Source organism: Haliaeetus leucocephalus, unplaced genomic scaffold (genome assembly GCF_000737465.1).
Source record: "Haliaeetus leucocephalus isolate CR32 unplaced genomic scaffold, Haliaeetus_leucocephalus-4.0 Scaffold751, whole genome shotgun sequence".
NCBI lineage: Eukaryota > Metazoa > Chordata > Aves > Accipitriformes > Accipitridae > Haliaeetus > Haliaeetus leucocephalus.
This window is the reverse complement of record NW_010973187.1, coordinates 16975513-16991876: the sequence shown is the minus strand read 5'-3', so window position 1 is coordinate 16991876 and position 16364 is coordinate 16975513. Positions and strand designations below refer to the sequence as shown.

Genomic DNA, 16364 nt, shown 5'->3' with positions numbered 1-16364 from the left:
CCCGACTTCTCTCCTCACCACACTTACAATTCAGTCACCCACTGTCTTAACTGAAGTTTTTCAAGCTAAGAATATGCCTTAAGAACTTCAGCCATCTGCAAGAACGAGGAAGCAGAAAACCTGTATAAAAGTTTTACCTGCATTAAAATGTGGCAGTCTTTCAATGGGCAAGGTGCGAGAACTAGCTATTTTGAGCAAAGTGCAACCAAATCTGAAGTTCTTTTGTCAAGTATGAGACAACACAATTTGGAACTGTTTCTCTCTGCATACACAGAAATAACAAAAGCAGCATTCTTTGCACACAGGCCTCTTCTGACAATTTTAATTCCCTATTCCCTCTTTCCAGTTAATTTTTCAACAGAGAAGTTACACTGTAAAAAATGCTTTACATGAATAATTAAACAATCAAGTTAGAAGCATGAGAATTAGCTGAAGTACATATTAGAGACACTGCAAACAGATCATCTCTCTCACTCAGCACTCAGGATTCGGCTTGTGGAATACACGAGCAACTACGCAGCATTTTATATTGTCACTATTGGATACAGGGATTCCAGTAAGAGGAATCCAGCAGGATGGCTTTTTCCACTTAGGCAGTCAGGTTTTCTGTTGGTTTTGTCTTTAAATAACACAGAATAAAACTGAAATACTGTCTTGCCAATCTCAGTTGCCACTACGAAGACTAACTTTTTCTAAGTCAGATCAAAGGACCTCAAATCTGGATACCTCATATACAAGAGAGACAAGTATGAGAGAGGGATGGACAGGGGGTGCGGGGCGGGGGGGTGTGAGAGACAGCACAAGGGGTACAACAGAGGGAGATGTGCGAGGGAAAGGGGGGCAGAGGTGTGTGAGGAAGGGGAGGTAAGAGGGAATGCAGGGTGTGTATGAGGTAGAGGTGAGAGAGAAAGAGAGAGTGATACGAGATGAGAGAGAGAGATGAGGTAGATGCAAGGTAGCAAGAGGTAGATTTGTGACGTTAATTCATTTCTCCCCTACCAAAAAGTTTGGTTTAAGTGACTTCCTTAGCATGCAGGATTCAACAGTTCTGCAACAGCATCTTAATTCAGGTCATGATCAATACATATAAAATTGTTGGAAGACATCTCTTTAACAAGCTCATGTGGTTTATACAGAAGTCTGCCACTAATTATTCCCTGCTTAAGCTACGTGCCTGAATATAACTTGTATCACTGCTTGCCAGCTTTAAGCACAGGTTGGGAATATTCTAAAGCACCTAGTTACAAGAGATGTATTCCCATTCCAGAATCAGGTTTTTAAAAGCACGAAATATTCAGGATGGCTCAGAAAATGAAAGAGCAACTTTTAGCAACAACTAAGTGCACCTCAGGTGAAAAACCCTGCCCAAAGCTACACCACAAGCCAACCTTGCTTTGTGACCAAGACAGCCCTAAGAAAAACACGTGCTTCCTGCATGAAAGGAAGTAAAGGATGGCACAGACTGGTATACAATATATGCTCTATACCCATTACCCAGCAACTGATAGTTCCTAGATAGACTAAAAGTGCTTAAGGCTATGGACTAAATTCCTATGCTGTTATATCTATCTATCTATATATTTATTTATGTAAAAAAACAAAATTAAAAGAGCAGTAGATGCACAAAGGCATCAAGAGGATCAAAATTACTAGTCTTCACAAGCAGGTTTATGAAACATGTTAATGGAATAAACAGGATAGTTTTCCCTCTCATCAAGATGAAAGCTTTTCAGCTGGATGAGATGACCTGCTGCAATAGGGAGCTGCCAGTCTAGACACACCTTCAAAGTAGCAAGATTTATGTAGACAAAAATTCTGAGACTTAACTCATGAGGAGTACTGGAATTAAATAAGTAGATAAGCAGAAGAACTTTGCATGAGAGAGATACTGCACAACACACTCTGCTGTGCATCAGTGTTTTAAACAAAAGAATTTAAAACAACCAGCATAAGAGAGAGAGAAGCTGACCAAACAGTACCAGAGTAATAAGGTATAGAACCAGCAAAAGAGAAGGGTAACACATTTACTGGAGAAAAAAAATAAGTAAAAGGATAAGCATATTTTTCTGGATAATCTAACAATCTAATTAATAGTGAAAAAGCAAATTAGATGCTAAAATCAATAAAAATCTTATTTTAATAAGCTGCTTAACCAACAGAAGAGGTGACATTCATGTCTTTTTAAACAGAGTCTACGCTCCTAAATGTGCTACTGGGGAAACAAATACAAGCTCCTTAGATCTAGGATTCAAGGCCAGCAATCTACAACAGTTACCAGTAGTGCTGACAAAGGGGGACCTGCATGCCTCATTAGCAGCTTAATCTAACCATAAGGTTATATTATTTCCAGTACAACCACGATTGTCAAGGATGAAACGTGAAACCTCCCCCACAAAAAAGCACTTGAAAGATCACAAATAAATTGCTGGAAATGTAAACACCTAATGTACCAACAACCTGCATTTTACTGAGAGAAGGTAGCCTATAAAGGCTGTCAATATAAATAGTAGGGGCCTACATTTAAAATAAAAACTCCAGTATATATTAAGTTGTACCACACAGCTATACAGTTGCCGAGATTCAGATGCTTACCTGGGGAGGATAATTGCTTTCTGAAGACCATCTTGAAGACTGATCATTGGGCTTATCCACCAAGATATTCCTAAAAAATGAGAAGCCAGAATTAATTTAAATAACAGCCACATTATATTTTACATCTCCAGTAAGATCTGTCATACATGCAGATCAGTAACATTCTCATGCAACTACCTAAATCGCTAGGTGGAGACTAAGCTCCCCCTCTTTTATTAAAAATTTTCTACATCGCTATTTTACAGGACCCATCAAAATACGCCTCCAAGCCTTGTGGTTGTGAAATGGAGCTCCAAGTTGCAAAATAAAAAATAAAAAGTAAATTGTGAAATAAATGTAAAACAGATGAATTTACGTAGGCCCAAGTCCTCAATGAAGTGGAAAAAATGGTCTCATTCACCTCAGTGGGGTGAGAACTTTTCAATAAGGTTAAAATGATGAGCAGCACAGCAGTTAGCAAGCCAAAAACTGTCCTCCACTAGACGGGCGATACTGGAACAGAGAGAGTGAGCTGCTAACCTACTTAAACTTTCTTGGAGGGTGGAAGATGACCATCTAACTCATGCCAAATTTTAACAAGTATTTTTCATATGAGCTACAAGCCTAGAACAACACACAAGAAAGCAGAAGTTCAACTCTTCAACCAGCAAAATTACCTCCGAGTCGCTTTCTTACAGTTTGGAATAGCACAGCATTTAGGTAATTAACTTAAATTCAGAATAGGTTTTTTGGCTAAAATGAAACAGATTCATCAGAGTCATATGAGGGATCTGCCTTCCCCTCTCCTATAACCATGCGGTAAAGCTCACCTCCCAGATTAAATTAAAAACTTTAAAAAAAATCCTTAAAATATATATAATTATTGGCAAGGTAACGATGCACCACCTGCTGGACAGGGCTTACGAGCTCTACCATGTCCAACTAACGAACTCACCAGCTCATAAAACTTATGTAAAAAGAAGGAAGCAGTCATCAAAAGGCTTATGCCATCTCCATCTGCTGTGTAGGAGGAAAAGAACACGAGCATCTGGATTACTACAAAGGACTGGAGGAAAAAGCACTCATACAAAAGCTCAGAAGGGAAAGAGATTAAGTCAGAGGTTGAGCGTTAACAGACAGAGAAATTAGCTCGCTCTTTCCACATTGGGCAGACAAAAATCACCACACTAGCAACAGTATCCAAGCAGTCCCGCACAGTGACAAGGGAGACAGCAAGGAGCTAGATCAGGGTGGCCCCTTAAAATACGTACATTTTAGAGCACTGGCCTAGTGGCTGTCCATCTGCGGGCTTTACAAGGGACGTGTCATGATTTTTACACAGCATAGGAACAAAACTCAGGTTCCCTCTCCCTTTAGCTAGTTTCCATCATAGCATGGCATGTATTAACACAGCAATGCCAGCACCGGCCCATGCCTGCAGCTGGTTTATTCATGCAGCCCCAAGGGGGAAAACGCGTTTGAACAGCATACGGACATGCACTACCCTCTTGCTCTAACCCCATCAAAAGAGGAAACATTAAGCCATTGGTCTGCATAACTAAACGACCAGCTAAGTATATCTAATATGCAGCGCGAAGAGGCTCAACTCCAAGAGAAAACCTAGTCCCCGTCTTTAATTACAACAGGGACAAAACGAACCAACCAAACCAAAGAGAAGAATTTGGGAACTGATGAGACACAGATTTCTAATAAAAGTTGCCAATCTCAAAGCTAAGTCACCACTAGAAACCAAAACACACTTGTTTTGAGAAGAATCATACCTGCAGTTGTTTATACCATGCCACAGGCAAGGCAAAAGCATATTTATTTCTTAATACCTTTTAATATCTGGAGAGGGAAAAAAGTGCGCAACGTGAAAGAGATATATATCTTATATTAAATACTTAAGGGACATGAAGGCAGATAAAACCAGATAACACTGTAGGGTTTTTCTTCTTTATGGAACTTTATCCTAGCATGCAAGAAGACAATTTACCCTACAGAATAAATTTTATTTATGATGCTGTTACATTTGCTTAAACATTAGACGATAAGCTCTTCATACATTAGGCAACACTTGCAGGAATTGGCACTGTTACGTGGTCAGATAATACCCTGCTGGAAAGAGGCATTTTATAACCGGGACAGATCCCAAAGATCGTATTTTTAGAAGGAGATTTGTTTGCTTCTCCGGGTCAAAGATCAGTTTGCCACAACCAAAGAGGACCTCAATCAGTACAGCTAGACAAGATAAAAATCCTTCTGCAGAGAGAGAGAAAAGGGACAGGCAGCTCACACAAAATTAAGGCTAAAAAATTTAAAAGATAAAGATAGCAGTGTCAATGGAGTTATACATATGTTTAAAAATATATGGGTTATTAATTTATTAATATTAAACAAACATTGAAAACAGAAGTCCATATGTACAAAGCCAATTTACCATAATGGTTTGAGAAAATTTATGAACTTGGAAGAATTCCAGCATTCCAGCAGTCATGAGACAGTAAGAAACAAACAAATGCATATCCTAATGACACACGTCTTTTTCCATGTAAAGCCCTTTTTCTAGACATCACAAAACTCTTACACAGTACCTGGAGGCAGGCTTTTCAGATATGACACCTAGATTAAAATCTGAGAAACTTTAGAAGTGAAAATTCCATTAACTCAATGACTTTCCATGTAATTTTCACAAAGCATTAAAAAAAGGTATTTGTAAGCCCTTGAGCTACCGCAAGTACCAGTTTTACGCAAGCTTTTCCTATGAAAAAAAGCAACCCATTAAATGCGGTTTGAGATAACTCATAATCATAAACTGTAGATACAAGATCTAGTCTAGCATAAATCTACAACACTGCCAAGAGGGACCATTCCACCCACTCGTGCCTGATCCTCCCCCTCCCTACACCAGCAGCTACAATAAAGATCAGCATAACTAACTTCTTTAGTCAGATCAGTTCTCCAATTCAGCTTACTACTAGCACCAGCACAAAAGGAGAAAAAAAGATGAGCAGCTGGATGCAGACTAGGGGTTCATACTAGAGTGAACTCCAAATACCACTCTCCCACTGGCAAGTAACTCCTAAAAAAAAAATTAGGTATCATGGTACCTCTGCTACTTTGTGGGCAATCCTACCCCACACTGAAGGCTAAGCAGAAGGAGCTACTTTATTTGCACAACAAACAATAACATGTCCAGAGGCAGTACTGGTGTGCCTTAAATTCATAATCTAGCTTCCTTCGTGGCTATTAGCATCTAAGCCATTATTGTAAGCGTTCCCATTGCTAAATAAGAGAAGTGGATCATTCTGGTTGCTTTGCGTAGAAAGCCCTCTTGGCAGAAGACAGTGGAAGTTTCCTTTTATTACCCATGCAGACACTGGTCTTGCAACTGCTGGAAGTAGATAATTTTTCCTTTTACCAACCCAGAAACCATTATATCCGTTGTACCAACTGCTGGCTGATCTCTGCTGGAATTAGAGATGTCCCCACGCTTGGTATTACCAGAGGACTTCTCTGTGCAAAAAGCTCTGTGGTTTCAGGCATGACAAACTCTAAGGGGGGAGGAAGGGAAAAATAAGATGACTTTGCAGAATATACTGCAAATTAGGCTTAAGGCTGCTATAATTTGCATCTAACCTAAGTATTTTCATGAAGCTGCTGTTAAAGAAATCCATGACTTTAGGAACAAGTGCTTAAGAATAAACAAATCCAAAAACACTAGCTTTGCTTGGCATATTCAAATTGCTCTTCAGAGAGCAGCTATGCAGAAAAGGACACACACATCTCCAAGAGGACTTGGAACTCAGATGCTGCTCTTCTAGAAAACTGCCAAGGTACCGTGCCATTAAGCTGCAAAAAAGCATTTGGAGTGCTATGAAAACAGAGTCTGACTGAAAATGGACAAAGACCTTCAGGGTTGTTCATGTGACACTTTTTTCCTTCCCCCCCCCCCCCACCCCCCCCAAAACAGACTAGCACGAATACAGCCACTCGAATACACAGATTAAAATTTCCACTAACTCCCCTTTACAGAAGGCTGTAAGGCATGGTGGGACAACTATTTCAAACACATGGAACCATCACACCAGCAAGTACAAAGTATCAACGGAGACACTCTTGCCCAGCCTAGACACTGGAATGTACACACAGTCTTAACCAAGAAAAACAGAAAAAAGAAAAAAAAAACCAAAAACAAATCACACCACCAAAAAACCCCTGTTCCTTGGATCTGGAAAGAATTAGAGAAATTTTTCTCCTGCAACTCCCAGAAACTCAGTGCAGCTAACATTGATTTCAAACCACCTGGCTATGATGTTTAAAAAGCTATATGTACCTATGGCTCTCCCCCAAAGCAGTTCAAAAAAAGCTTTTTAGACTTTGTTAAAAAGTTTCTCTCTTTTCCATTGGAAAAGTTCTCTGCTTAAAATGGCATAAGGATGCGAAGACATGAAAGTTTCCTGGTTGAAACACAGTAAAACATGTCCAATTATTATGCAGTATGCATATACATTGAGGAAACAGGTTTTGGGAGGTTTGGATGTGGCTTTTTGGTTTTGCATTTTTTAAAACACAGGACTTCTTAACCCCATGCTGAGAAGTACAGGAGGACCTCTTGCATAGTAAAACAAAGTTTGAGTTAAACATGTACACAGGTGTGCAATTTTAAATACTATACTGTCATGAGGTTTGCCAATGTATTGCTCGAATTTGCTTCCATCTCCTCAGCCACAGAGTTTCACACAAACATCCAGTATATTATAAATTTACTTCTATCAAAAGTAAAATAGCTAAGCAAGTACAGCATACAAAAATAAACTGATGAATTTAGAAATCACCACACAGAAATATACTTATCACAGCTGACTATACTGGACAACAAACAGGTATCACTTAGCTCTGGCCTAGAAATAGTTCTATTAAAACCAGTTTCTCAATTATTTCTTTCAAGGAACAGTTTACTTTTTTTTTTTTTTAAGCTGCCGGTCATTACTGCCAGCCCAATGATAGGCAAAGGCCTTTACTAAAACCCAAACTGCTCCTTAAACACAGAATTACACTGTTGCAGACATTTCCAGTAACACAAGTTAGAAAGCACTCCTTTTCACTCCCCCCCCTCTCGTTAGGGCTTCTTTAAACAAGATAGATATCTTTGATTCATCAGTGCTTCCTCCTGACACACCAGGAATTAAATGTTACCAATAGTGACTAAAACTGCAGCAGTATAGTCAATTCCCAGCAAGTTATCAGAGCCTGGTAAATAACTTCTATTCTAGTGACACTCAACAACCCTAAATCACAGATTAAACTTTTGACTGTATCACAGCACTGAGCAACCCAAATCCTTAGCAGCAAGAGCTCCCAGTTTCACTTTGGTAATATCAGTGCTAGCACAGCAGAAAAACAAATTGGAGAAAAAATAAAATAAAGTCAGGCCTATGCACATATGTTGGTAACCACAGTAACTTCACATATCACAGATGATTACCAGCCTAATTGTCCCAATGTTTAGGGATTATAGTTCAGATGCAATTTAACTGGTAAGTGGTGCTGAACCTTTAAGCTTAAAAATTACCAACGTTTGTTCTCTCCCCACACTAGCTTTGGTTTTAAATTTAAGAATTGTTAGATCACTGAAACAACAGATCTTTTCCGTGTACTTGAAGTCTATCTACTTTTTGAAAAAATAACTTGAAATGCTGATGAAATCAGCAATTATAAAGACTGCTTCACCTGATCAACTTAGTGAACTGATATTAGTAAATCTAAGATTATCTTGAACCTTCTCTTTTGTCCACTTTTCATACTCAGTGTTCATTTCTACATGTCTAAGCCACAAGGATATTTGAAATCCATTCTTTTAAGTGATACACAAAGTACTAACTCCAGCAACATGGCATGCATGCAATCTAGCTTATGTGAGGTTCCAGGAGGTTCCCTGAGCAGAAATAAAACCCTGGCTTGATAAAAAGACCAAGAATAGGATGAATTCTACTCTTCAATATTCAAGGAAAAAGACAGAGATATTAGATCCTTCATCTCACTGGATTTGTTGCCAATAAATAAAATACTGTACTAAATTTTGCCAGAGTTTAAGACATCACCAGCCACAGCCACTTTATAACAAAGTTCAGTTTTCATTTAAAAAAAAAAAAAACCTCACTTCTTGCTGGGAAAATAGTTTAGTCAGTCTGTGAACATTGGGATTTCTACTGCCAGCAATCACCAGAAAAGCCACTCTTCTACTGCCAGCAGTCACCACAATCTTCCACAATACTAGTGGTATATAAAGCACTTTAGTACTGCATTGCTCTCACTTCTCATTTCCAAAAGCATTTTCATGGAAATGGACAAGATTACAAGATTAGAAGAAATCAATGTCTAGCACACATCTATGTCAAGCCCCTATGCTGTATTTTGGAAGCATCACAACCTTGGAGTATTTTTGTTTGACTAACACACACATGGAAAAATTTTATGAAGGCCAGGAAGTAGATTTAGGTCTTCCATGTTTTCACAGCATTGCAACAATGTTCTTACATGCCACAGTATTAGTAATATTTCCACTCAACAGAGGAATCCACAAAAACAGCCTAAGTGATTACATGTAAAGACATAAATTCCTAATGTAAGCCATAAACACATCTTTAATGTTCATCAGCACTGTAACTTCACACTTAGTAAAAAGTTCACCCAAAAAAACGATGGCTGTAAAAGAATTTAAAGCAGACTACGTTGAACAAAACAGATGAAGCCCCCTCACGCCCAAACTAACATCAGGTATGGAGATTTTTCACCAGAACTATGGAAAATGCCTCGTGGTTCCAGCTGGGACAACTTTCACTGTATTAGCTTTCCTTTCAAAATTAAGGTCTCTCACTAATGATGTAACTCTACTCGGGGAGTCCAGAAGACAAAATATTGACCTGGGAAAATAAAGAAATACCAGCCTGTCATTAAGTCCTAGTTATTTGGGGAATTGCATTACAAGTCAGGAACATCTGCCCCTAGAGCGACATTATGGAATAATTCCTTATTTTGGGGCAATATAAATAATTCATGCTAAAGGGTACACCAGTTCCCAAGCCAACATTACTTTCCTAGGTACAGCTTCCAAACCCTGTACCAGAAAGCAGGTTTTTTTAGGAGACAAAATGTGAAAGTTAGCAATAGCACACCGTCATGAAAAAGCAGGGTGGAAACTCATTCAGCAATTCCTTACTCACAGGTCAATTTACCTTATCCAAATTTTTTTCTTCCATTTTAACACTCTGTGTTAAGAGCACCTCTTTACTAATACAACTTTCAAATATAGAACAGACTAGCAAATTAGTATTTAAATAGCTACTGTGAGAGCCAAACACTGCTTAAAGTATGTACCTATAGAAAAGCATTCAAGAAAAATACAGGTAATGTCCTAAGCAGAGTTTCAGTGTTTTTCAGGCACCTTTCCAGTGCTTGAGAGTGACATTATGAACCCAGCAGTCAGTCTGGGGAGAAAAGGCAGAGAGGACTGAGGAAAACACCAAACTCAAAATTACCAGTGCACAATTTTTCTCCATTATCAAGATCGTGTCATTTTCCAGGAACTGCAGAACACACCAGCAGAGGAGGAGCAAGCACTATCAACCAGTTTGCTCTTGCAGTTTAAATTCAGACATGCAGGCTGCTATCCTCAACTTAAATATATGGTTGTGCTCCTTGATTTAAATTGATCCAGGAAATAATTTCTCAAAGATTATGCATACTAAGTTTCAAGTAATGACTAAAATAGCAACTACCTAAGGTAACAAACCACTCTACATCTTCAGCGCTCCCTCCTCCCCTTCCAGTAACTAGTATATTATTGAATTTCGACCCAGCTGAACTTACAGTCCACTGTTCCTACAAAATTCAACAGGCCATAGTCAAAAAAGCAAAACTACATTTGGTTTCAGAAGCTTATATTAACATGCAAATAAAGTAAGTCAAGCACTGGCTTGCTTTGGACATTTGGAACATGCTGACCTCTAGATAACTGACTGAATCAATGCTGCACATACCACTTAACCTCAACAGAAAAATCATGATCACATCATAAAATCAACGATTGCAATAAACCTAACCGTGCATTCTAAGAGGAATCTGCTAAAAAGAAGATGAATGCACAGAATAAGAAACTATATTCTTTGCCATGAAAAAAATCAAACAGACTGTACATGCTGTCTGAGCAGTAACAACAGTTATCCCAGGAAAACGTGCTCTGTTTGAAATAATGTTTTAGTCTTTAAGCAAGTAATTAGTAATCAGGAGCTTGAAAGCCTTTATTAAGCTTGCAGGATATAAAGCCACATACAGAACAAATGATCCATAATCTGATGATGTTAACACCTCCTATGAAAATTTTACATTCTTAATGTTCCCCAAAATTGCCATCCCAGAAAAGGTTGAACATTGGAGTAATACAGGTTCTGCCAGGTTAGTCACACCAGGGAACTAGAGCAATTAGCATTTCACCTTCATCCTTCTGCCAGTGAATAACTCCGTCTAATCTCTTAAATAATGTCTATATTTTAACTGCAGCTTAAAGAAATTTCTTCTCATACTACAGCATTTGTGCTTTTACCTGGGAAGCAAGGGCTATCAGACTTCTGATGCCAATGTAAGGAATGAACAACTTCATAATTTTGTGATTTTTTTTCACTCCCTGCACCTCTCTGACCTTTTTCTTTCTCAACACTTCACCTTATCAGACACTAGAGAAGCACCCAATATTTATGTATTCAATCTGTAAGTAACTTTATTTTCTACAGAAATACTTTGCTTTTTAAGTACTGAATTTCAGCTTTCAGAGAAAAATGCTAGGCTACAGAAGTGACATAAGCAAGGGGGAAAACACCTGTCAGAACATGAGGTTGTCTAGAAACATCCAGAAAATCCACACCAACAAGTGGGAAAAAAAAATATTTTTCACTGGACACTGAAAACGACAAGAAGCAGAACTGAGAACATTTCTATACACAGGGTTCACCAGAGGGGAACAGAGTCAGTCAGCTCACTTCATTAACCAGTGTTTGCATTCCTAGCTCATTTTAGTAAATGTTAAAAGTATTGATCGATACTGCAAAGACATCACAAGGACATAATTACAGATAGCCAACAGGTGTGCCTGTTCATCTTCCCATATCTAAAGGCAAAGCAATTAGAACAAGGAAAGTGAAATGGTTACATGAAAATACTCAAAGCTATAAATGCTGACAATTTAAGTTAAAAAAATACATTCATGCTTATATGTAGAAAAAAAAAAACAAACAAACCCAAAGTTGCAGTTCTACAACTAGAATGGAAATCATCACTGCTACGTAACTGAAGTTATTTAAGAGACCATGAGACATAAGCTGTATCATTAAAACTTCTAGCATATGGACAATGAACACAGTTCACCCTGCCAGAGAAGCTCTAAATCACACTCTGCTAGTCCACTGTGTTGGTCTGGTTTAGATAGCCCTAAACTGCTGAGACCTCAACATAAGGTATCTTCACCTTGTCAGGGAAACAAAGCTCAGTATCAGAAAACAGAACAGTAAAAACAAACCTTTTCATTCATCATGACTGATCTCAACTTGAACATGAGAGTCTTCAAGACCTGGATGCATCTATAACAAGATTTATGAACCTATAAGGTACAGACCTGAATCATCGGTTTCACATGGTAGGAGGCAAAACCAAGTCATGTTTCACTAGCCACAAATACATGTTTTTTCCTGATACAGAAACCTCAGAGAACAGGGTAGCTGGAATTCAGGTTATTTTAAGGCTTTTTTTTTTTAAATCCTTATGGACTTTACCCCCAAAAGTTTGTTACACATGTTCTCAGTATCTTCTTACTAATGCTTTGCAATCCTTAGATTTGAAAACACAGGAGAGTACATCTCTCTTTCAGAGTAAACACAATACAGCAGTAGATGTTTGGTTAGACTGGGCAGGAACTTACTGTCACATCCTCTTAACTAAAAAGCAAACAACATTTGTATTCTCACTTTTGAAGCCTATGAGTCACTCATACTTTACTATCAAAGCATCTTTCACTTCATTTACTTCCTCTGGTTTGATGGAAATACAGAAAAAACAGCAAAAATGCACACATCCATTTTAAGTGTATTGTAACAAATCAGCTGGATCTTTCTCTGTTTCAGTCTGCTTTCTAGGAAAGAGACAACAGACCCATCCAGCCTTCAGCATTTGATGCAGTACCACACAAGGCGTCAAACTAGAAAAGACTGGAATTATCAGGATAACTGAAGTCCACAGTGAAATAGATAAAAATGGGTTGCAATGAAAAAGTGACTACCAATTAGGAGGACGTTGCTAATGGCATTTAATTATCAGCTAAGAAACCAATCTTATTTTATATTCTTTCTAATGACCTTAGCACAAGAAATAATTGAACAAAATACCAATAAGAATCCTAAAGTCAAATCTAGGAAATATACTGATCATCTTCTACATAGATACCATACAGGAAAACCTGAATGACTGTGGAATAGAAATGGGATTAAACTTCCTCACAAAGTTACATGACTAGCATAACACAGTAAAAAGCTCTTGTTAGTCTCTGAAGCAGGATTTCAGCCATACAAAACAGTGACAGAAGGACCCGAGTGCATCGGCCAACTACAAGGTATCATCAGTCACTAGTCTGATGCAACCACTAGAAATCATGGTCCTAGGATACAGTAATTTAGCATTCGGCAATAGAAAAGGGTACATGACTGCCATGGCAAAGAGCACAATACTTCACCTTTTATTCACCTGAGCAGGCAGTTCAAACTGGAGTAGGTACAAAAACAGGCTATTAAAAAAATCAGGATATGAAGTGCTTCTCTCAGAATGCATAGCAACAGCTTTTGGTTCTCTTCCTTACCAAAAAAAACCCAAGTTTGAACAAGGGCCACATTACCTTCTATAAATTGTTTATTCCCTCCTTGACCAAAAAGAGAAGTGACTGAGCTCATCATTTTCTGCAGAAGGCTAGAAGAGAGAGGGGAATAAAGTCCAGGTCTCTCTCTCCCAACGTATGTCAAAAGACACCAGAACTCGTCTGTGTGGCTCGTGTGAAGCGACCGTTAGTGGTGGGGAAATCCCTAGGCCGGTCCCTCATGAGACATTCTATCAGGGAGCAGCCTCCCACATGGCTCCATTCCTTTGGGGAGGAACTGCGGAGAGGCAAGGAAGGGATCTGATGGAGGAATCTCAGGCGACGTGCTGGGTTGAACATTTTCCAAGTTGGACAAGCTGAAGCCTCTCAACACACTGTTGCCTCTGCACAGGCAGAGTGTCTCTGCAAACGCCAGATGTTTCAAGAACAAATTTCCTCTTGGATCAATTTTCTTCCCAAAGGCACAACCTCCCCTACAACGCAGGCTGAACTAGACACTATTACTAGACCAGCTCTTTCACTTCTACCCACAGAGTTTTTAAAATAAATATCCAAGTCAGTCTTCCTGCTGGCAGCTATAAGCCAATAGAGGATAACTCCAGCAGTCTGAAAAACAGTAGAACTATTCTTTGGCAGCCTAGAGAAGGACTATCTTCATTTAATGTTTGGAAAGGTCTTTGCAAACATGCAGGTAGCAGCAGCACTGGCCAAACAGCCAGAAATTGGATCCAGCACTAACTAATCCTCTAATACCACCAGCAAACACAACAGGAAAGATGCTGGCATTCACCAGAAGAAAATTCTCTGTCATTGAAAGAAAACTGGTATTTTTCAATAGACTACTGATCCTAAAATAGAACATGACCAGAAAGGTCTTTGAAAAACACTTTTGTTTTTTAATTAACAAGAGCAGTTATCAGGCAATTTCTGTGTTCTGAAAAACTTCAATATCAGTTCAGCATCCCATAAGCAGATGCGATCTAAGTTACTAGACATCTAATTTTTCCCTGAACAGCAGTAATGGAAATTTTATATTTCATTGCTTTGTTTTACATTTAAAACCATACAACTACTTACGAAGTGTGTTTAAGTTGTACTTAGCTGACAAAGTACATGGGTAATCTACTCTGTTCCTCTTCCACAAGCACTTTGCTTGCAATACCACAGCTCCCAACAACAAGCAACATTATTTAATAAAGTAATGTATTCCTACATACATTATGGCAGAGTCCCTCTTTTACTTCAAGGTTAAAGTGGTTTCTTCCCAGTTACGCTAGCAAACTTATTTAAACTACAGTATAACCAGAATTCCCAATATCCTTCCAGAAAAGCATCATTCTGTTCCACATATTAAATACTAAGACAATTTTTAGCTCTATCTGTGTGTTCATCCCACAGTATGTTATGCTCCTGTCCCTCCTGCAATTTTAAAGTTTTCCATGTTCACTCCATCCCCAAAAACCTACCCTCCCATATGTTTCTTTATAAATTTTCTCCTTTCAAGAATCTAATCTTAAATTGCAGGTCAAAGCCTCCCTTTTCCACTTCAGATTGCAGTTAGGCTCTCTCCCAGAACATGGGAATCAAAAGTCAGCAGACAGCAAGCAAAAACCAGAACTTTCATAGAAGACAGCACACAAGCGTTAGGACCAGCATCCCTCAGACCAAGGTCTGCATGCTGGAGAATAACCCCATCGCTGGGATTATTGAACACTGCTTAAAAGCCATTAAAATTGTTTTTACTGATGATAAGCACATTTAAACATCATCTTAAAAAACAGCCAAATGCAAGGTCATGCATTTGTAAAACACCAGCCCTACTATAGGAAAAGGGAATTATATCATGGAAGGCAATGACATTAAGGACTTTGGGCAGCACTGCAGATACCACGTGAGCATTAATTCCTGACACAAGACTGTAGCAAAAAGAACTAATGGGAGCCTTGGAAAGGAATATCAAGGAGAAAGATGGTGTTATCTTTTTATATAGCATCAGTAAGATCAATAATGGACTGCCACCCTTCTATTCAGGGACCAACACTTCAATACAATGTTGAAAGCCAGAAATGCTGGTAGAAATCACTACAAGCATGAAGACAGACCTGAAAGAAATGCTTTAAAGTCAAGTCTTTTTAACCAGAAGGGTAAAGGGATTACTAAATTATCACCAAAGATTATCAATTAGAAAAGAAACTGGTTCTTTTTAATGTCTAACAAAATAAATATACAGAAAGATACGACAACTAGTTTAGTCAGAAAAACTTTTTTTTTTTTAAAGGTTCACTTCATTTTGGAAAGTAGAGATAACTCATGACATTACTAATTAACAAATAAGGTAACCCTGTCACTTGTTGATAGTGGGTGACTTAAAGACATTTCAGTCAAAAGTTAATAAATTCAGCACAATCAATGATTAGACAAGACTCTACAGCCTGCAATGACTAAGGTGTCCAAGTGCAGTAATCCTAACAGTCCTCCTGACCTCCAACACTGAAGCTAACTTATTGAAAATAGCACACCTAGGCCACATTACAGTCACTCCAAATTTTACTTTCAGTAACTAGAGGAATTTAACAAGCCATAGCTGGACTGCCACACAGCCAAGCCAAGCCTCCCATTTGGGACAGGTTCACATTAGTACAGCAGCGCAAACTGTTGACTGTGAAATGCACCTCCAGCCTCCTTTTGCCAAACCCCAAATTCCTAAAAGCAGAACACGAGGGCAGCAGATGACCCCCTTCCCCCAAACCCACACACGACGGCAGCCCAGCAAGCCTCCAGCATTTCAGAGGTCAGGGGCAGGAGAGGAAGCCCGGCTGCCAAAAAACACACTGCCCACAGGCACCTGACTTACCCAAATCTGCGGGGTGGGGCT

At 38.8% G+C, this 16364-nt stretch overlaps 1 protein-coding gene across 2 annotated transcripts in view; it reads right to left on the bottom strand.

Moving 5' to 3' along the window:
- MKLN1 (muskelin 1, intracellular mediator containing kelch motifs) overlaps positions 1–16364 on the bottom strand; it is a 110592-nt gene that overhangs the window by 94079 nt on the left and 149 nt on the right. For both annotated transcript variants that reach the window (XR_775239.1, XM_010581020.1), the window contains exon 2: positions 2593–2662. Coding sequence is in view for 1 of the 2 variants with exons in the window: in XM_010581020.1 (XP_010579322.1) it covers positions 2593–2662 (70 nt within the window). In the remaining variant the exon portion in view is untranslated. The remainder of the gene's footprint in view (positions 1–2592; positions 2663–16364) is intronic.